This window comes from Parambassis ranga, chromosome 21 (assembly GCF_900634625.1).
Source record: "Parambassis ranga chromosome 21, fParRan2.1, whole genome shotgun sequence".
In the NCBI taxonomy this organism is placed as follows: domain Eukaryota; kingdom Metazoa; phylum Chordata; class Actinopteri; family Ambassidae; genus Parambassis; species Parambassis ranga.
The window spans coordinates 4,541,655-4,561,964 of NC_041041.1; the positions used below are offsets into that span (position 1 = coordinate 4,541,655).

A 20,310-nucleotide genomic window follows, 5' to 3' on the forward strand; every position below is an offset into this window, starting at 1 on the left:
ATCCAACACATATCTGGGCTAAAACGCAGTTTTGTTTGTGTTACATCTTAAAGCTTATTTCACCTGAAAACACGGTTGCTACTACATGTTGTGCTATCTGTACTTTTTTTTTTTTTTTTGCTAAAGTGTCCCATAAATGCCATGACCTCATAGCTGCTCCTTTTGTGATAAGATAAAAAAAAAACATCCCATTTAAAAAGATACACTTTGTTCATTAAGGATGATGTGTTGCAAACTGGACCTTAAATAAAATGCCCGTGTGCATGCTGGATGGAGCTACGATAGGTCAAAGAAAGACGGATGAGACTCGTAAAAACCACCTAAACATCAAACAATGAGGAAAAAATGAAAAGAAACACAACTCGCGGTCGGCACTGAAAATGTTAGGCGGCTTAAAAATGATGTTAAACTACTGAGAAAGCAACAAAGAATGCACGACTACAGCCAAGCAAGAGAAAACCAAGCATGCTGCATGGAATGAAAAAAGGTTTATTGATCTAAATTAGTAATGTGATCAAAAATATGAATGAAAAACAAACTGGACCACAGCTTTTACCAACAAACACACCTACAGACACCTACTTTCACATTATTCTTTTTTTTTTTTTTAACATTGCAGTAAAACAAAAAAACAAATCATGGGCAGGTGAGAAAAATATTCTTACCTCTAGTGTCATTATTGTTCTCAGCTCATCTGTATCCAAGCTCTGACTAAACTTCATAAATAAAAATAATAATAATTAAAAAAAAATGACACCAGTTCATTCGTGATTTCTTCTGTTTGTTCTGACTTTTTTTTTTTTCTTTTTACACATCAGCTGTAAAAAATAAAGTCGCTTTTATAATTGGGTCGCCTGCCAGGTCCGTTCTGGCAGTTTGAAAACTGGTCGGGCTTTTGTTGTTTTCAATAAGCAGACGTGATTTTTTTTTGTTCCTCATTTGTTGGATTTTTTTTTTCCCTTTTTGAATCTTTCTGAGGGCGGCTGGGCTCACTCCACTTTGCTGTAGTCCTCTATGTGGCCCAGCACCTTCTTCCTCTGCCGTATCATGTGGAAGTAAAGCTGGGGAAAGACTGAAGTGGAGGAGGGGAGGATCAGTGTCATGATGTCAACAACATTCAAACGTGCAGTAGGTAGGACCATGTATTAGCAGTTTTTAATTAGCTTGGTTGCTAATGGGGACAAATCGCAGGCTAACCTGATGCTATTTGTGGAAGCAGGCTGTTGAGTGTTTATTGTCACTATACCACAGGGATGTGCTTGTTGACTTACGGGGGATGTAGGAGATCATGACGAGGATGAGGAAGGAGTAGTAGTCGAAGGAGAAGTTGTACTTGTTGGGGAGGGTGACGGAGTAGAGGCCTGTCTTCTGCACGTACGGCAGCGCTGCATAGATCGTCAGCAGTTCCCCAGTCACTCCCATGGGATACAGCACGATGAAAAAGGTGTACCTGCAGCACAGACAAATAACAAGTCACTTTATGATTATGTGCAACAGGGGGAGAGAGGAGGATGGGTGGGCGGCACCGCTATAATAAACAAGAGGGAAATGTGCATGATACAGTACTTGAAAATATGGCTTCACAGTGCGGCAGAGGTAATGGAAACAATGAAGGAAGAGGTCTAAAACAGACTCTGCATCCACAGTGTATACGTGGTTTGCTCCTAAAAGAATGCACATGTGGCTGAGGAGAACAGAAATGCGTTGCCAGGGGCAGCAATATGAGAAAAGCTCTTATTATTTCTTCAAAGAAATAGCTGAGGAGTAGAAGAAAACGTCCGAGGATGTGCTCGGGCATCCACACGCAACCATGCGCATTATAATATTTGCATATAATGCGAAGCAGACATGAACGGAAACCGTGTGCTTACTCGAGGAGAATAAAAATAAAAACGACGAAACGCTGCCTCTAAATGTTTTATCATCGAATCTTGGAGTGATTCAACTGTCTGAGGAAAAAAGAGGTGAAAGCTTGGGTTGAAATATGAGCGATACACCGACCGAGCTCCTCTTCTTCCTTAGAGAGAATGAACATCAAAGGGAGAGAGTGAAAACTTCTCTAACTACACCTCCAAACCTCTTCATCCTTCACTGAAATTTCCACAGATGCACGACCCATTTTTCTTTTTTTCTAGCTCTCAGAGTGCGACTCAAACTGGAAGTCAAATACCAATATAGCCGTGGTCTCATTTGCTACTATAGCAACAAAGACCGCGGGGAGGGAGGCACTTAACAACTGTTGCCTTGGTTGTAGATGCAGAAAAAATCCCATTAGGCAGATGGAGAGATGGAGGTTTTTATTGTGGAAGCAGTGCAGGGTTTTTTTTTTGCGGTCTGATGAATTCGTGGAAATGAATGTTCGAAGTAAATGGATGAATTTCTGTAAAATCCAGTTTCACAAGCATAAAAGCATGTCAAAATATGACAGAAATATTCAAGTGTAATTAATAAAATAAATGACTGCTTTTAAATATTTTCATGGTTTTATTGTAAATACGATGATTATTTTTTTACCATTTTCTCATTTTTGGGGGAATTTAACTTATTAGTTTCAGGGCAAAATATATATATATTTTTTAATTTGACATTTTGTTTGAGAAACAGTCCAAATAATGTAAACTAGGGCTGCAATGAGTACTCAAGTAATATTTAAGGGCAAAATGCATTGACAACTAATTTAGTACTCGATGACTCGTTTAGTGACTTCATCGGGGATGATTCTCTTGTGGCGTAGCGGGATGATCAGCGTTTTGGGCGCAAGAGGCCCCGGGTTCGCGACGTGGGTGAGTCGTTTATACAAACGCAGACACACGCAGACACACACAGTTTTGGCACCGGGCATGGAGGCAGTCATGGGCTGAAGCAGTGACACTGCAGGTGTATCTATGGAAAAACTATGACATTTACGTGTGATCCGAGTACTCAAGTATCAAAATACTTGTTTGTTGTAGCCCTAATTTAAATAGACGAATTGTTGATTTTATTGATTGCCTGGAATTTGTGTTTGTTAGGCTCGACTCACAGAGCATAAAAACATAGAAAAATAACTGCTTCTTTAAGATGTCTCCTAAAATTGCCACCTTTTTTTGCAGTTTTATTGATTACCTTCTGCCTGATGGACACACTCACAGACACACGTCTCAGGCTGCTGTTCCTACCTTGCCCATTTGATGAGGTATGGCAGGTGATTGAGCAGGCTGAAGGTGTAGAACGAGTAGCGAATGATCTCAGTGACAGTCCAGGCTGTGACAAACAGCAGCACGCTGTCCTCACTCTGCACCTGCAGACACACACACACACACAGAGGATGATGGAAGGAAGCAGGATACAGCAACAGACAGACTTGCGTCATGCTCTGCTGTCGTTGAATCTTGACTGTTCATCACAGAGCCATGCTGTTTGCTCAGAGATCAAGCCACACTGCAGGTCACTCTCCTCCGGTATTAGGTTCAAAATGATGCACATGTCATGTTAAAAGAGTTTTGACACACATTCACTTAAACAGAAAAGAGAGCATGGCAGAAAGAAACCTGTGAGTACAGACTCATACAACAGACACACAGGAAATAGCAGAAATACAGATTATTTGGAATAAGAATCATTCCTGCAACCCTACAGCAAGACCATCTACTACTACTTACACTTTACTCCTCTCCCATCTATAAACAGGGCAAACAGCACATCAGCTGGTCACTTTTGAGCACATGTGCATAGGACGGTTTACACTGCCATGTAGGTTCTAACTGAGACTGATGCATGTGTTCAAGTGTGCGGAGAATGGAAGTCACGGTACCTCTCTGACGCTGTGTGTGACGGCCCAGGTGAGGAAGACCCTGGACATGACCTGGAATCCAGTCAAGACCACAGAGGACGGAACGATTCCTGTGATGTGAGATGAAAGATACTATCAGCATTAGACTATAGATGTCATTCTTTGAGCCTCATGAGATGTCCGGCTGCTAAAACGGCTCAATAAACACATTAGTTGTTACACACACAGTCAAATTTGTGTATGAAACAAAATCTTACATCGTTTTCCAAGCTTCAGCTTCTCAAATATGAGTATTTGAGAGGATGGAGCCTAAACAAATCTTCACAAGATCCATTAGAAGATGTCAGTTTGGGCTCAGGGACACAGGTCCCAGACAGACCAACACAAGCACAGAGGATGCAGTGTCTTCCTCTGGCCAGCAGAGAGGGACTGAGAGCTCTGTGTGTGTGTTTATGTCTGTGTCTGTGTGTTCGTGGTCTAACAGTGGACAGCAGCTGCAGGGAGCCTGTTTACAGTGGGGAAAGGTCAGCGCGCTTTAGCTTCAAATCCCACATAATGAAGAGAATGGACTGAGCGCCGTAGTGAGGCAGCCAGGCGAGGGCCGCTCTCTCCTCATCACATTAACACCATGAGAGCCAACAGCTTCTCAGCCCTCTCTTTGGCAAACACTCCAATGTTTTACACAAAGATGCACAGTGTGCGTGTGTGTGTGGGAATATTCGGCATCTGATTATGCCAGCTTACATGACATAATTACAGCGTTAACTGTCATAATCACAATTTTATGATATGAAATTGGACATAAAGTGGAAGACCTTGTAGGCATGTTTGTGTAACTAGTACACTCACTCACTGCCAAAAGGAGGAGACAATGTCTTCCACTGTCGACTGTCAGTGCTGATAATTAAGATGTTTCCCCCGTGTTGTTGTTAATTACTATATAAGTATTAGAATTTAAAATGGATGCGTATGAAATGAACATCTAAATCAAATGTTATCTCTGCAGCAAACTGTGAAGGGAGTGAGGGTGGAGGTTGGAGACACACTCACCTACAGCACAGTGCAGTATCTATGGAATGAAAAGATAAGAGCAAATTACACAGTGTGTTTGTACAAGTGGTGCACACAGACAACGCTAAGACATTCCACTGTTTACATGCAGAACCAGGAAGTAAAGTAGCATTTAGAACAACTTCATGCTCATTTTGATCACACAAGGACCTGAAATTCTGTATATTTATGGACTGATGGGGAGAGGGGGACTGACATGTGATGTCACAGAAGCTTCGTCCATAGTTGTTTAGGCCCCGTTCACACTGGAGAAAGTCAATCCAGCTAGAGTAGATTTTGAATCCAGATTTTAAGCTGGATACATTCAGACCTATTTTCAAATCTGGCTATCACACAGTCGTGTCCGCGCTCAATCCGGCTTAATCCGGCTTGTTTGTTGTCCTCCAAACTGCTAGGTGGCGCCTTGTAATATACAGAGTCTGTTCAGACCGCAGTAGCACCGCGTGTGCGCATGCGTCATGTGTTTTTTTTGTCCCATGTCGCTCGTTCTTTCGTTTTTTTGGGTTCAAAAAGCAGTTTATTCCTTTATAGCTCTGTCGAAAATAAACTCAGGGCAAAACTGTTGTAGTTTGATGGTTGTTTACATGCGGCTTTTGTATGGGACCCAGACACTGTTCCCATAAACCGTGCGTAGCAGGCCGGATTTGCGTTCAAACCTGAGCCAGATTTCAGCCAATACGGCCAGAGATCTATCCGGATATACGGTAAAATGTATATCCAGATACGGCCCGAATCCCGCTCTAGCCAGATTGATTTCCCCAGTATGAACGTATGAATCTCTTTGCTGTGGGCTTCATTTCTGAGCCTTGGAGGTTGCTGCTCTCCAATCTCTAAAGTACAGTGTGTCTGGTCAGGATCACCGGAGCGCCTCTTCTTCCTATATGTACATGTGTCAGTGCATGTGTGTGCTCATTTAGCACATGAATATCTGTACAGTACAATGCTACAACATGTTTGTATAGGATTTGGAGGTCTTAACACACTACAGTGAGGCATGTTCAGCTGATACATTACAGCATACCAAACACTGCACAGATAACACCACGCACGCCCCTATCACTGCGGCATTAGCGGGTTAATACAATAAAAAACGAGCAGCACATACTTAAGTTGAGCTTATATAGTGTAAATCAGACTCTCTGTGCCGACACAGCAATACAGTAATAATGCCACATTATTCTGCTTACACTGCACGTTCAGGTTTGTCAATAACCGCCTGCCTGCAGTGCTTATCTCACCTCCAGAATAGCTCCAGTCTGAAAGAACTTCAGAGGCTTCTCTATGGAGTAGTACAGCCCATGGTAGCTTCCTCTGGCTAGGTAAGCTCGGACCAAACCCACAGCGATCACCAGCCACCTGGAGGACAGAGGAAATAAAACAACAATATTATAGTAGACTGAAAACAAGCTCAGCCGTGATGTTGGATCATGAATGTGGGAGGAAGTTTAGTCTGACAGGCAGATAACCAGAGAGAACTTTGACTCTGAATAACTGATGAGTACACTTCATAAAAAATGGATCCTGCTATAGCAGACGGTTCTTCTTCCACATGATTTTATTTTAATCACCAAGACTGATAATGCAAACAAATAAATAAATCCTAAGCATACAGAAATGTGACAATACTCCTCAGTTATATGAGGCATTATAGCACGCCATTCATTTTATAAACATTTCATTCATGTCAAATCATGAAGGGCATTTCTATTCATAAGCTGTTGTCTGATAAGAGCAATAAATCATTTATTATTATGCAATATCTCCCCTCAATAAAGAGGTCAAAGGTCAGCTGCCATGCAGGATATATTCCTGGAAACAGGTAAAAGCTGCCAAACCAGACCGGGGTGTTTCATTTCAAACACTCCTTTTTTTTTAAGAAAAAGAATTGTATCTTTTATTTATTAGGCCTCAAGAGGAAGCCGTGAGCATGAACATCGGGGGCCTGTCGGGCAGAAACCGAGCGCGCCCTGCTTAGCAGTATCTGTGGAAAAAAAAGGGCCCAAGTTGTGCTCAGCACAAAGGAAACCCTGTATAGCCCATCAATACTGAGCGGGGTAAATGTGACCTAACTGGTTGGAACAGTGAACAAACAACGCCCACCATTCAATTGTGCAACAGTCAGAGCAATAAAAAAATAAATAAAAAATTCACATACACACTTCATGCTCCAAGATAACTGCCTGTACATTATTCTGTAATTATTTTTAATTAAGTATATGTTTCAAAAGTAAATAAATAAATAAATTAAATAAAACGTTATTTATGATTATTATTATCAGAGGAACTTGTAAACAACTTGAGGCAAAGCCTATTATTTTTTAACTTAATTGAAAATAAACTGTCCACATTTTTTTGCTGGTTAGTTTAATTATTATTATTATTATTATTATTATTATTATTATTATTAAATATGCATGTATCCTATGATATATTATGTTCATAATGACCTCGTAAATACAGATTTGTATCCTTAATTTTTTCCATGTGCACATAAATCTCAGCCATTGCCTTCTCAAATCAAACTGCATGAAGACACGCTGCCTGCAGACAATGAAGCGTCTGCCTTCATATTTCTGTGTATTGTATAGCGGTAGCGACGCGTCACATAATTCATGTGCACGCCAGGTGGTTGTCTGTTGCTCCTCTGTTGCTCCCCTCATGTTAATCTGTGTAAGCCGCTGGATGTCGAGAAGCAAAGTTGCTTCACTACACAACACCAGAGCCGCGTTTCCAATAATTAAAATTAGTTTGACCATTAATGCTGCAGCATTACAGCAGAGAGATCTGATCTGGCTCCCATTATTCAGCTCAACATGTCACACACACACACACACACACACACTGCTCAGCAACAGCAGCATTAGCACGAGGAAACACGCTACATACCCTGCTGTCATAACAACGTTGTAAATGACCAGGTAAGCCGTGGCCAGGGCGCCGGGTCCCTTCTTCTTCTTCGCGGCCGCATCGCTGTGGGCCCCCTTGCTGGTCCCCGGAGCAGCTGCCGACATGACTGCAACCCCTCAGGTCTCTGGTCCTGAACGACGGCGGCTGTCAGGTTCACCGAGTCAGGAAACGAAAAGGGGCCCACACCCGGAAGTGTGGTCCTGACAGGAGAGGGTTCCCTCCTCCCCACTTCCGGCTTCGTTTAGGGACAAGCTAAAATTACGTTAAATACGGTTGCAGCGTCTGTTAAATATGCGAATTTATATTCGATCCTGTTATTTGTCTGTATAGTGTATATTTGTCCAAAATATACTCTTCTTCTTCGCTGTTAAACAGCGTTCCGCAGACTTAAATAGGAGCGGTTTAATCTTGAGCTAAGTACTCTTTGTCAGTTCATGACATGGCGCCCCCTACTGAGCACTTTGCCCCCCAAACCTCCAGCGATCCCTAAAGCCCTTGATTCTCTTACATATTGTTTTACCAAAAAAAATGACATACTAAATGTATATTTTAATTTTGTTCCAACAAACACTTAATGAGCTGTAATAGATCAACACATTTCATTTTTATGACTTCCTCCTTTTCCCCACTAGATGGCAGCGTTTCACACAGACATGTGAGCATGCGCTCAAGTAGCAAATATTGTGTGGAATGTTTTTTTAAATAATTACTGACTGGAGTTTTACTGATTAACGGAAATAATTATATATATAATTATTATAATTTTAACCCCGCAAACTGTGTTGTAAAATCATTTTGCCCGCCACACACGCCTGGATTAAAACAAACATATTGTTCAGGCATTATTGAAGGCAGCCAAGTTTCCGGAAGAGCAACTGGTGAGAGTTTAATGGACAAGGAAGAGATATTTGTTTAGGTTTAGTCTGGAGAAGACACGTACCTTTTTTTTGTTTCGTGGAATATTCTGTCTCCCTTTTAATCGATAGAATGCCTTTATTTGCCCAAAATCCGTTCGATCAAGATGTCGGTGAGTGAAGTGCTTTTTCTTGGGCCTGTGTTTTTTTAAGTGTGTCGTAAGCAGCTAACGTTAGGGCCAACAACACTTGAAGCTAACGCTAGCTTAGCTTTAGTTCTTTAGCTTGATGTAGCTTAAAGTTATTTTACCGTTTCAAGCTTTTGTAACAACACACAGACCCACACCTCATACACTTTCTCGATAAGCAGTTGTCAAGCTAACTGGTTGTCAACGACTTCCATGAACAACTTTGTGTACTATTTAGGCGACTGTTTGGTAACTTGGAGTTGATGCTGAGTCAAACAAACAAACTGGATTGCGTCTAAAACACGATCAAACATCAAACATCAGCTCATACAGATCGTTTGTTTAGATGTCTTTGTAAAATACAATAAAATATAAATTTCGCTGACGCTGTACAGTACAACACTGGAAGATCTTAACTCAGCAATAACACAAAAGTCATGTGAATCAGAAGTTGATCCATAAACAGATAAGTAATAGTAATGACAAAACGCTTCTCACGCAGAATGTTTATGTTATGTAAATAATGTAACGGTTAGTTTGTAATCATTTTTTTCAACCATTTGCTAGTTGATCGATCAGTCAAGTCAGTTGTTCTGAAGACTCTAATATATAACATATTATATATATTATATTACTCTGTAATATATGTTTTATTCTCCTCAAATATGTAAATTTAATGCAAACCTCCTAGGTCGGTGACTTTATCTGTTCCTGCGACACTGCAGTTTTTGTATGACTAAACAATAGTGCACTGTTACACCTAACAGACAGAAAAGTCATGAGTGTCATGATGGTGTCATGAATTACAAATGTTTCGTGGAACCTCTTTCAGGCTGACATGTAATTTAGACACCCCGTGATATAGATAAATACTAACCTCCTTAAGACGTGTGCTTCTATGACAGGTTTTAGTACAACATATATCACTTCTAATGTAGGGCAGTGTGATGCTGTGCATGTCCACTGTGAAAGATATTTGTTTCCATACATTATGTTTAATCACCAACGGCCATAATGATAGTGAAGACATTTTTTCACTAAAGCTGTATTGACTGTCCATGATTGACTTATTTCCAGAGAAAGCAACCAATGAAACCAACACAACAGATGACTGGGGGCTTATTATGGACATCTGTGATAAGATTGGAACGACTCCCAATGGGTAAGCTGAAAAAAAACGAACCTTTCCTTGTAATTGAGCAGTTATCTGTGGGTTTTGCTTAATAATTACTCTGCAATGAATTCTATTGTGTTTTTCTCTGTTACAGACCAAAGGACAGCTTGAGATCCATTATGAAGAGAGTCAACCACAAAGTGCCTCATGTTGCCATGCAAGCCCTTAATGTGAGTTTGCTACTCTTCTTGTGAATTTAAAGTTTATTGTGAAATTTATGATGCAATTTCCACAGCATTGGACCCAGTCATCATGACTAAGCACAGTCACAAGGCCTGCTCTATTTTTAGATGTTCTTCAGTCCCTCCAACAATTAAACTAAGCTTTTACCTGTGTGTTTTAAATAGATTGTTAATGTAAATGTATAAAAAAAAAACATTGAAAGCACTAGAAGAGACTTTTGTTTTTGCTGAACTTCTTCTTCTTCTACAGTTGTTGGGGGCTTGTGTATCAAATTGTGGCAAAATATTCCACTTGGAAATCTGCTCAAGGGAATTTGCCAGTGAAGTACGGGCTGTGTTAACCAAAGTAAGTAGCCATGTTTGTTTATTTACAGCCATATTAGTCTGTCATCTTTTTGTGCACTCCGATGTTATAGATAAAAACATAGCTACGTTTTTATGCTGGCCACCGTGTAGTCAACATTGCTGCTTGCTTTCATGCCCTGTCTAGGCCCACCCGAAAGTGTGCGAAAAGCTAAAAGCTCTCATGGTGGAGTGGGCAGAAGACTTCCAGAAAGATCCACAGCTCAGCCTGGTCGGTGCAACCATCAAGTCTCTGAAGGAGGACGGCATCAGTTTCCCCTCTGCATCCTCACAGGTGTGTTGACGTGATCATTTACAGATTGTACACAAAGCAAGGTGCAAACACTATCTCGCCGTTGTGAGTTTTTTTTATCATGTGATGCACACTGCAAGCAAATATTTCTTTACCAGAGGAAGATGGAAGAAAACTCGATGTGTGTGCGATTTGCCAGCAGCTTTTATTTACAAATAACAGCAGTTGGTTTGCAAAAGAGCACATTTGGCAGCGTTTATTCATCCGTGATGCACCTTAATACACCTTTTATAATAGCAGCCATCACTTGCCTCTCAGTTATTTTTCACACCGTTTTTTTCCCTAATTAGAGTTAGTCCATAGACAACAATAACCAATTATGTGTGCGGATGCATTTCATCCAGCCCGAGGGCCGAGGTCTTCACAGCTGAGGTTTCACTGCAGTCTAGTGTGTTGCTGGTGTAAAAGTTCGGGTTGGGTGGAGCTCATCTGCCAGAGTTTATATGGAAGGAGCAGACAGTGGAATTTCCTCTCCACATGTTTCCCATAATTCTGTGGATATGCCGGCATGTGTGTGTGTGTGTGTATTTGTCTCAGAATCTGTCTTTGTAGTGGACAGAACGGCTTTCTAGTCTCATGCCTGTGTTATTTGTTCTGTATGTATACCTTATATGTGCCACAGGTTAAAGTGGACTTTGGTTTTGGGTTGCCGTAAAGCAGTTGACCTACATCTTTATCATCTATTATTATTATGGTCTGTGTATAATTTATTGCCAATCTGTCATAGGTTTGACATAAATATCTACTGAAGTAGCCCTTACTGTAATCTAAATCATAGTATTTGTGCCATTTCCACTTGTTTAATATATGCACAACCAACAGCTCAGCATAGCATTGTAGTTTAAGTAGATTTAAACATCCCTTCAGCCTTTCTTTGCTTTCTCATAACTGTTGATGAAGATTCTCAGTCATCCAGGTCATCATACGTAGAGAAGGTTGAAGCAAGGCGTCTGGAGCAGCGAAACGTCTTCTAGAAAACTCTACAAGTCCAGACGCCTTGCTTCAACCTTCTCTACCTTTCTCATAACTGCTTTGTTGCCTCTGGGTGTGCTCCCTTGGGGTGCAACAGTGCTGCATATTATATTGTGTCAAAGGCTGGGCAGCCTGCCTCAATGGAAAGCAGGTGGCACATGAGGCAGCAGGTATGACATTTAATCAGCCAGTGAGCAAACAGCAGCAGGTAGTGTGGCTCAAGCTGTGGCAGTATTTACCTTTACCTATAATTCACTCTGAACTTTAATGTTTTGTGACGGCACACAGGTATTTATTCCATTTGGATCCACCTGCACCTGTAGTAAGCTATTAAAAGATTAGACCCTGTAAATCTGATCCTGGATGTTTTGTGTACTATATAGGCCTGATTTCTTTGCTGTTCATATGTGTGGGTGTTTTCACTTTGACCTCTCTGTTGTGTGAGTTGTTAACTTGTGTCGAGGCTTTCTGTCTAAAGCTAAATATCTAAATAACATGTAGGACCCAGCATAAACAGCAGGTGGCATTGCAGTCATTGGAAATGTGTTTTTTATACATGGCTGTGTGCAACGCTCTCACCCCCTCCTTTATGTACAGTATACACACACACACACACACATATGACCTTCTCTTTCTATATTGACTACAGGGGTCCAGCACAAAGATCAGCACACCTGCTGTAAGCAAAGTCGCAGATGATGATGACCTGGCCAAAGGTAAACCTCCACACACACACACACACACACACACACACACACACACACCCTATGAATATTGGTGCACTTTGTCAGGCTTTAAGCATTAAAAAAGCCCTATTGAAACACAAGGAATTATTGCATTTTTTTGTATTATGACAAGAGACAAATAACACACACCTTTTTTAATTGAACATTAAGGTTTCTTCCAATGTATATTAATATTTTAATTAAAAAATTGATTTTTGTAAGCTTCCGAGACATGACCATGAATGAATTATCATCATAAAGGGACAAATAAGAGACACGTCTTTGAATTGGATTTGAGGGCTTCCTTTTTATTATTATTCTTTCCATGGAAGATTTGTGTTCATTTCTGAATATACTTCTGATGGAAAACCCTTTTCTCCCAGTATTTTCCACGTCATGTGACCAAACTGGATTGCCAAAGTGTTGAGACTTTTGTGACCAAATGTAATATGACAGGAGTCCAGCCCTGTAATGATGAGAATCCCTCAACCGCATGACTCCCTGCTGACAGCAAGGGGTGCACGGGGCTGTTCACTGCTCTTTATTTTTTGTTCTTATTTTCTCTAACTTACATTGTACACATAATGTTCAAATAGCCCTTTTAAATTATTTAAAAAGGTACTTTTGCTTTATAGTCTACTAAGAGCTGTTAGTATGCTGGAAATAAAAATAACAAAGATGAATTCTGTGCCTGTGCCAAGCCCATATGTGTTGGACATTTTACAAGCCTGCTCATCTGTTCTCTCCTCTCTCCTTTACCTCTCACAGCCATTGAGCTGTCCCTGCAGGAGCAGAAGCAGCAGGCAGAGACACGACCCCTCACCGTGACTTCTGACCCCCCAAACTGTACCAACGGCGGCGGGGGGCAGGAGGCCCGGAAGGTGCGTGCGCTGTACGACTTTGAAGCGGCAGAAGACAACGAGTTAACCTTCAAAACCGGAGAACTTATTCTAGTTTTGGATGACAGGTGAGGTTTCATAACACATCCAGGTATGACTCTGCACCGCTTCTCCCTTCCAAATGAGCAATAAACAGGTTTCCAAGTGATGCTGTACGCAGCAAGCTGTGCCTGCAGGTGGCGGGGGGGTAGAGAGTGACCCAGTTTAGTGTTGAGGAAGAGATTCATATGAACATTTGTTTGTGTTTGCGGTTGAAACTGCTCAGATCCCAAAAAGTCTTCTGGGAAATGTTCATCATCAGCACAAGCAGAGTGGCTGCCTGTTATATTGGAGTGCATAATTAGCCATTAGCTCCAGTAATCCAGTCAGAGCTTGTTTTCTTCAAGGTGCTGTGTGCTCATAGCTGCTCAATCACTACAAATATTTAGGGTTATGAGTATTATTGGGCTTGTGCAGCAGACACACTGCATGTTACTGTTAACTAATGCTGACTTATGTTCACCATTTGGGCTACTAACTTGGGCTGTTTGCTGCTTTTTACTGTTGGAATATGTATCACAAGTGAGCTGACAGATGTCTATCAAAATAGTATGTTGCATACAAATCCATTGCTGAACAGTAGTTTCCTGCTATATTTTATACTGCCTTAGTAATTTGTTTTCTACTCCTCAGCTGGAGGGGAATTGTCATGTTTAATGTGATATTCAGACATCATCATTAAAATTCTTCAATATCTTGTGCAATAAATCCTACCCTTAATAAACCTAAAGCTAGGTATACTACACGTTTTTTTTGATATCCCAAAAATACTCATTTATTAACTGACCTTTGCAGGGCGATCCTGTTTTCTAAAATTTCTTTCATCATTTCCCTATTGTGGTGGCTTCAGCTGGTCAGACAGTTGATTATTTACAGAGGCTCACATACTGACATTTATTCCTATTTCATGCTTTTGTTCACAGCGATCCAAACTGGTGGAAAGGAGAGAACCATCGGGGAGTGGGGCTTTTCCCCTCCAACTTTGTCACAACCAATTTGAATGCCGAGCCGGAGATAGGTTTGTCTTTTGATTCTGTCATAGTGTTTTAGCTCCACATACAGTAGATGGAATACCAGCCTCTATTCTGCACAGCTATGCTGCTGATTAAACGTTCTCCTCCTCAGTGACTTATGTCGAGAAGACAGCCACTCCTGAGGAGACAAGCCTGGAAACCAAAGTTGAGCCAGAGCCTGTCTTCATTGACGAGGTATGGTATCTCCTCATTGTGCATTCACTTACGAACCCCAATCACCTCTTAATCAAATTACCCAACCCAAAGTCTGCTCTCCTCTTTCTGTCTGCAGGGGAAGATGGACAGAACGCTGGCAGTGCTGCAGAATGCAGATCCTGCAGATCCCTCTCCCGACTCTCCAGAACTTATCCAGCTGGAAGGTATAAACTTTAATGCTTGTGTAAATCTAGTCACACTGTTGGTTGATCTGAGGCAAGTGTTTGTTTTCTAATTCTGTCTGTGTTCTTTCTCTGCCCATTTCTAATTAAACAGCTGCATGTGAACAGATGAACCCCCTGATTGATGAGAAGCTGCAGGAGATTGACAGGTAATGTGACGTGGCCTCTTTATGATATTTATATTAAACAGTGAAACTCATTTAGCTACAAAATCTGTATTTTTATACAAATTAAACTCCTTCTTCATCTGATAAATGTCTCTGTGTTGCAGGAATCACTCGGAGTTGTCGGAGTTAAATGTGAAGGTTTTGGAGGCCCTGGAACTTTACAACAAGCTCATGAACGAGGCACCGTACTACTCCTCCTACTCCAAGATGCAGTCACAGTACGCAGCAGCTGGCTCGGCTGTGGCCATGCAGGTCAGAAAAATGCACTTAAATTTTCCAAAAAAGCTTCTTCTATAGGTAATGTGATCACTGGAACGCCTGAAAGCTGAGTGTGATATTAGATTTTAATGGGCTTGAATAACTTTGAATCCAAAACTGCTGTTGTTGGTTTGCTGCAGCCCCCACATGTGCTCAATCAATAGAAAGCAGAGCTAGCTTATACATAATTTAACAGGTTAAGTCTCAGGTTGGTTAACATGCACAACACTAAAGACTGAAGATTGTCTGTGTTTGATTGTCCTGTTAAATTCCAATTTCTTGACTTTATTCTCATATTTTGCTTCCTCTGTGTTACATGCAGCCAGTAAAACTGTTTTTTTTCTCTCTTGGACTACTTGTTCTTCCTCCCCCGGAGAGTCGGAGGCGAGTTTTCTTGGCAGTGGCTGTTTTCTCAGTAATGATTGATGTTACTGTCTCTCCCCAGAGATTTAGAAAGCTGTCCACTTCACCGGGCAGACCCAGAGTGCTGCTCAACTTATTATTTTGTCCTACATTTTTTTTGCAGAGGACTGCACAACCAGATTGTTGTTGCACCTGCAGTAACAAGGGTTTTTTTATATGTGTATATAAACTTCTGATGCTTTTTTCTTCCTTTGATAAAATGTCACTAGTGTCAGACAATTACTCGAGTAATATTCGAGGACAAAATGCATTGACAACTAATTTAGTATTCGATGACTCGTTAGTGACATCATTGAGAATGATTCTCTTGTGGCGCAGCGGGATGATCAGTGTTTTGGGCACAAGAGGCCCTGGGTTCGAAACACAGGCGAGCCATTTGCACCGGTTGCGGATTGAAGCAATGACCCTGCAGCCGTATCTATGGGAAACTATGACATTTACGTGTCATCCGAGTACTTGAAAAATCGCAAAAATTATCGTTGATTATACGAGTACCAAAATACTCGTTTGTTGCAGCCCTACTCTTTAGAGGGTTGAATACAGCTGTCAGTACCGCTCATAACATTATATATGATTTATTTCATATGTACAAACCAAACAGCAGGAGCACCATACAGCGTATTTATACAGTGCTTAATGCTGAACTACAGGTCTTGGTTGGACATCTCCCGGACTATTCCTTTGACTGTTATTAAATTCAGTGCTAATTCATTGGGCTGATGACAGACATGCTCCTCACGCTTATTAACGCTTGTTCCTCTCCTGGATTTCTCAGGCCTACCTTGGACCAGCTGCCGGCTCTTACCTTCCTCCAGCCATGGCCCAGGTTCCTGCTGCACAGCCCTACTCGCTGCCCAGTGACCAGCCTGGACCGCTACACTCACTGCACCCCAACGTCTCTGCCCCGCCCAGCACCCAGGCTGCTCAAGCTCCCTACATGAGGTAAGAAAACAGACCCATCACCTGTAAAGTCTGATTCATACTCCATATTGTGCCAATACAGCCTGCAAAGTGTCTGCTTTTCCTTTGACACTTTATTCCGGATGCAGCACTAATAATAGACACCACACCTATCTGTCAAGTCTACCTGCCAACCTCTGTGTGTGTCAGTGACTCGACATGCTGTTAGAATTTCTCCTCCTTTTGCCTCTGTGTACTTATTTCATGACCTGGATGCTTCGGAGTTCTCACAGATGAGCAGTATAAACCACACAGGTCCATTCTAGTAGGAATTCTGAGTATTTAGCAAAGACCGAGCATTACAGTGATCATATTTTGTAACCACTAAGGTGAGCTTCATGCTTCAGATCTCTGGTAAAGTGCTAGAAATCACAGTGAACACTGTTCAGTACCCAGTCTCATTAATTCGTATCGTGTCGTCACAAAGGCTCAGTGAATGATATTTAGCATTCATTCCTAAATGTCACGTCTCCGTTTCCTTCACAGCAGTGGTATAAACGCTCAGTACATGAACCAAGCTGCCGGAGCTCCTTACCCTCCCCAGGCGGGTGTGGCCATGGATATGTCGACCTATCACAACACCAGCATGCCTCCTGTATCCTATCCCATGGCTGCTCCCCCTCACCAGGCTCCTCAGCAGCAGGCAGTGTATTACCAGCAGCCTCTGCTGTAAAAACTTCGACAGACAGCAGACCTGAGATGAAAACGTACTTCACATGTTTCAGCTGCTAGCTGTGTGTTCATTTAGCATAGTGTGTGTGTGTGTGTGTGTGTGTGTGTGAGGTTTCGGCTTGAGGATAATAATTCCTGTTTTTGTGCCTGTCCAGCTGAATGCACCTCTAGGAACATTGAAACATCTGAGGTGTGTGTGCAGCACAGGTCTGCTGTGTGCCTGAATCAGGACTCTGGTACCGACGCTAAACATGGCAGCAGGGGCTTTTTTTCCCCTGGTCCTCTTTCTCTCTGCTGACTGAAAGCAGTGTCACAGGTCAACACATCGGGGTGTCCCACCAGTACAATCTAATTTATGCTAATTAGCATTTACATTTACAAACCCCACTGATCTCACACAGGTGCGGTGGTTAAAGAGGGTTGGACCATACTGAATTAAAAAAAAAAATAGAGGCTTATTCATCTGTTAGTTTTGGCTTTCTGTTCACACAACCTTACCTACGTTGGCTGTGTAGAGACAGTCACTGTAAGTCTCTGTATGTGATGCGGGCAGCCACAACATTGCTGTGCACGGGGAGCCATTTGGCTCAATCGGTATGCATTTTGTTGGATGAAAGTAGACTAGAAACTCAGTTTTTAAAGTGTGGTTATCACAAGTGAGGCTTATCTTCTCTCACAGATGCATCTGATCAGTAAAAAAAACACATTGCATTGTGTCTGGTATAGACAGCCTGAGTTACTCCCTCGCATGTTGGCGAGAAAAACTGTTCCAATAATTGCTTTTGCAAAACATGCACAGTGCATCAGCTATAATTTGAAACCTAAAATGAAAGTTTAATTTCCTGAATATTTTCTTTTGTCTTTAGTTATTACTTATTTTTGTTTTGAGTTGAATCCGGTCCAGTGTATTCTGACCATCTCTTTGTCTGAGTGATTGAAACACTCTGCTCTGATGTGAGAGCTCATCTTTCTCATCCAGCACTTATTAAATCGGTGGGACGCAGTGCAGGTGCTCTATGGTTTTTATGTGTTTTTTTTTTGTTTTTTTTTTGTTCTTCCTCACCAGCATTTATCACTATCACCGATCAGAAAACTCTATTTTCCACATGTGGACATGTATGTTAGCAGTTATAGTCATGTGAATGGTTCAGAGTCTGTTTCCATCCACTCACTGCCTTTTAGTGCATTCTGTGGTTGCATTTGAGATATTTAATTGTGTGTGTGTGTGTTGTTGTGTGTACTTGTTTTTTTTTTGTGTTTTTTTTTTACATGTCTGTGTGACTTAGACATGAGTCATCGGCTGTGAGTTTTTTTTTTTTTAAAAAGCGTCACATTTAGGGTGAAACAGTCGGATGTGTCGGTGTGTTTATTAATCTGATGAAATGCTGCATCTCCTCATGATGAATAACATCAGCACCTTTCTGCCTCTCTTCATATCTGGGGGTCTCTTCCATTTTTCTGTGGAGTCTGTCCAGATTTCACGTTTTATGCAAATGGACAATATGTTTCAATATAGTTAAATTTCTACATGATATCGCCTGTATCTTGATTTATATAAATATATATATATATGTGGAGACTTGTAATTTACATGCTCGAGGAATGTGTAATTCTTCTTTTCTGCTTTTTACTTTACTATTCTTGACAAAGTAATAGGGAATAATATCTTTCAAATGTTTAAAAATCCTTTGTTAGAATCAAGAAAGAAGAAAGAGACGTAATGTTCAAAACCTGCTGTGGTGTTTCTTCGTAGCTTCTGTAGATTCTGCGGTCCTACTGTTGTATATTAGATGTAAAATACCTGGATTTGTTGGTGACGTTGGCATTGCACCTTAGCTTTGTAAACATTTATCTACCACTGAATGCCTTGTTTTTTTCTGTAGAAATCAAAGAATCACACATACACACACACACACACACACACATTTACACTTACACACCTAACCTCTTAGGCGAGTAACTCCTGTCCCAGAATCCTCTGGGTATGTATAATTCTGTATATTTAAAATATTCCAGGATTTTAAAATCTGCTTTTGTAACGGAGCAAACTTATAAATATCCTTTGAAATAAAAAAATGACCTGTATTGAAGTTGGTGTTTTTTTTTCCCCAAGAGTCGTTTAAGTACGGTAGTTACATTTTTAAAATTAAGAGGAGCGTTATTAGAATAGTACAGTAATTAGCTTCTTGTATTCCCTGAACACATCACCACCTGCACAGCCCGATGATATAGTCCATGTGTTTCTGATCCTTACTTTTCTTACTGGACACTCCTGTTCAGAGGTGTTTGGTGGGTTATAAACAGTAATTGTTACAGGTCAGTCACTTCAGGACAAAAACACAGATCAGACCCGATTCTTAGGTGACTGACTGGGATCATCTCTGGTTTGTGAAACCCTTTTTTTTTGCCTGTCCCCCGAACAAGCACTTCAGGTGACAGTGGCAAGGAATAACTCCCTTTCAACAGGAAGAAACCTTGAAGACTTGAACTGCTTGGAGGGAGTTTGTTGACTGCTGCATCTTTCTTCAGTGTCTCACACCATCAGACTCACAGCCAGAGATGACGGAAATGACTCTCCTGTGTCTCAGTATCTCCAAGGAGACACAAGAGAGTCTCTGTGTCCCCAATGAGACGCACACAGCTGTGTTTCTGCGCCATCAGGCTTGTTCTGGCTGCTGTTTGTGAGATATTGATGAAAAACAAACCAACAAACACTGCCTGGCAGTTTATGTTTTTATTTTTTTTTAAAAATGTATTATTAAATCACACACTGTAAAACTGTGTAGGGCTCCATACTGTATGTTCTATGGGCCACACAGTTGACAAGATCATGAATATTCATGCTTCATCTCTCTAACACAACACAGAGTGTTGGGACAGTGTGTAAGAGGTTTTATATACCATGAAGGGAATTAACAGTCCTGAACTCAGCAGGCAAATGTGAGTGTATGCTGCCTTCGGTGCTCCCTGTAAATTCTAGT

The 20,310-nt window shown here is 41.2% G+C and overlaps 2 protein-coding genes across 2 annotated transcripts; one reads left to right on the forward strand and one right to left on the reverse strand.

Annotated features, from left to right (window-relative positions):
- Positions 1–469: 469 nt before the first annotated feature.
- hacd2 (3-hydroxyacyl-CoA dehydratase 2) lies at positions 470–7,932 on the reverse strand. Its single transcript, XM_028392949.1, has 7 exons — positions 7,730–7,932; positions 6,082–6,199; positions 4,823–4,841; positions 3,794–3,882; positions 3,159–3,280; positions 1,272–1,450; positions 470–1,072 (listed from the first exon to the last, which is right to left on the reverse strand). Exons 1-7 carry the CDS (start codon positions 7,852–7,854, stop codon positions 990–992), a joined length of 735 nt encoding a protein of 244 aa, XP_028248750.1. The 5' UTR covers positions 7,855–7,932; the 3' UTR covers positions 470–989.
- A 678-nt stretch (positions 7,933–8,610) lies between these two features.
- On the forward strand, positions 8,611–19,419 carry stam2 (signal transducing adaptor molecule (SH3 domain and ITAM motif) 2). Its single transcript, XM_028392948.1, has 14 exons — positions 8,611–8,777; positions 9,870–9,954; positions 10,061–10,136; positions 10,399–10,494; positions 10,639–10,785; positions 12,425–12,491; positions 13,269–13,467; positions 14,362–14,456; positions 14,564–14,646; positions 14,744–14,831; positions 14,944–14,998; positions 15,121–15,268; positions 16,473–16,639; positions 17,144–19,419. The coding sequence occupies exons 1-14, from the start codon at positions 8,738–8,740 to the stop codon at positions 17,328–17,330; spliced, it is 1,533 nt and encodes a 510-aa protein (XP_028248749.1). The 5' UTR covers positions 8,611–8,737; the 3' UTR covers positions 17,331–19,419.
- Positions 19,420–20,310: the final 891 nt, after the last annotated feature.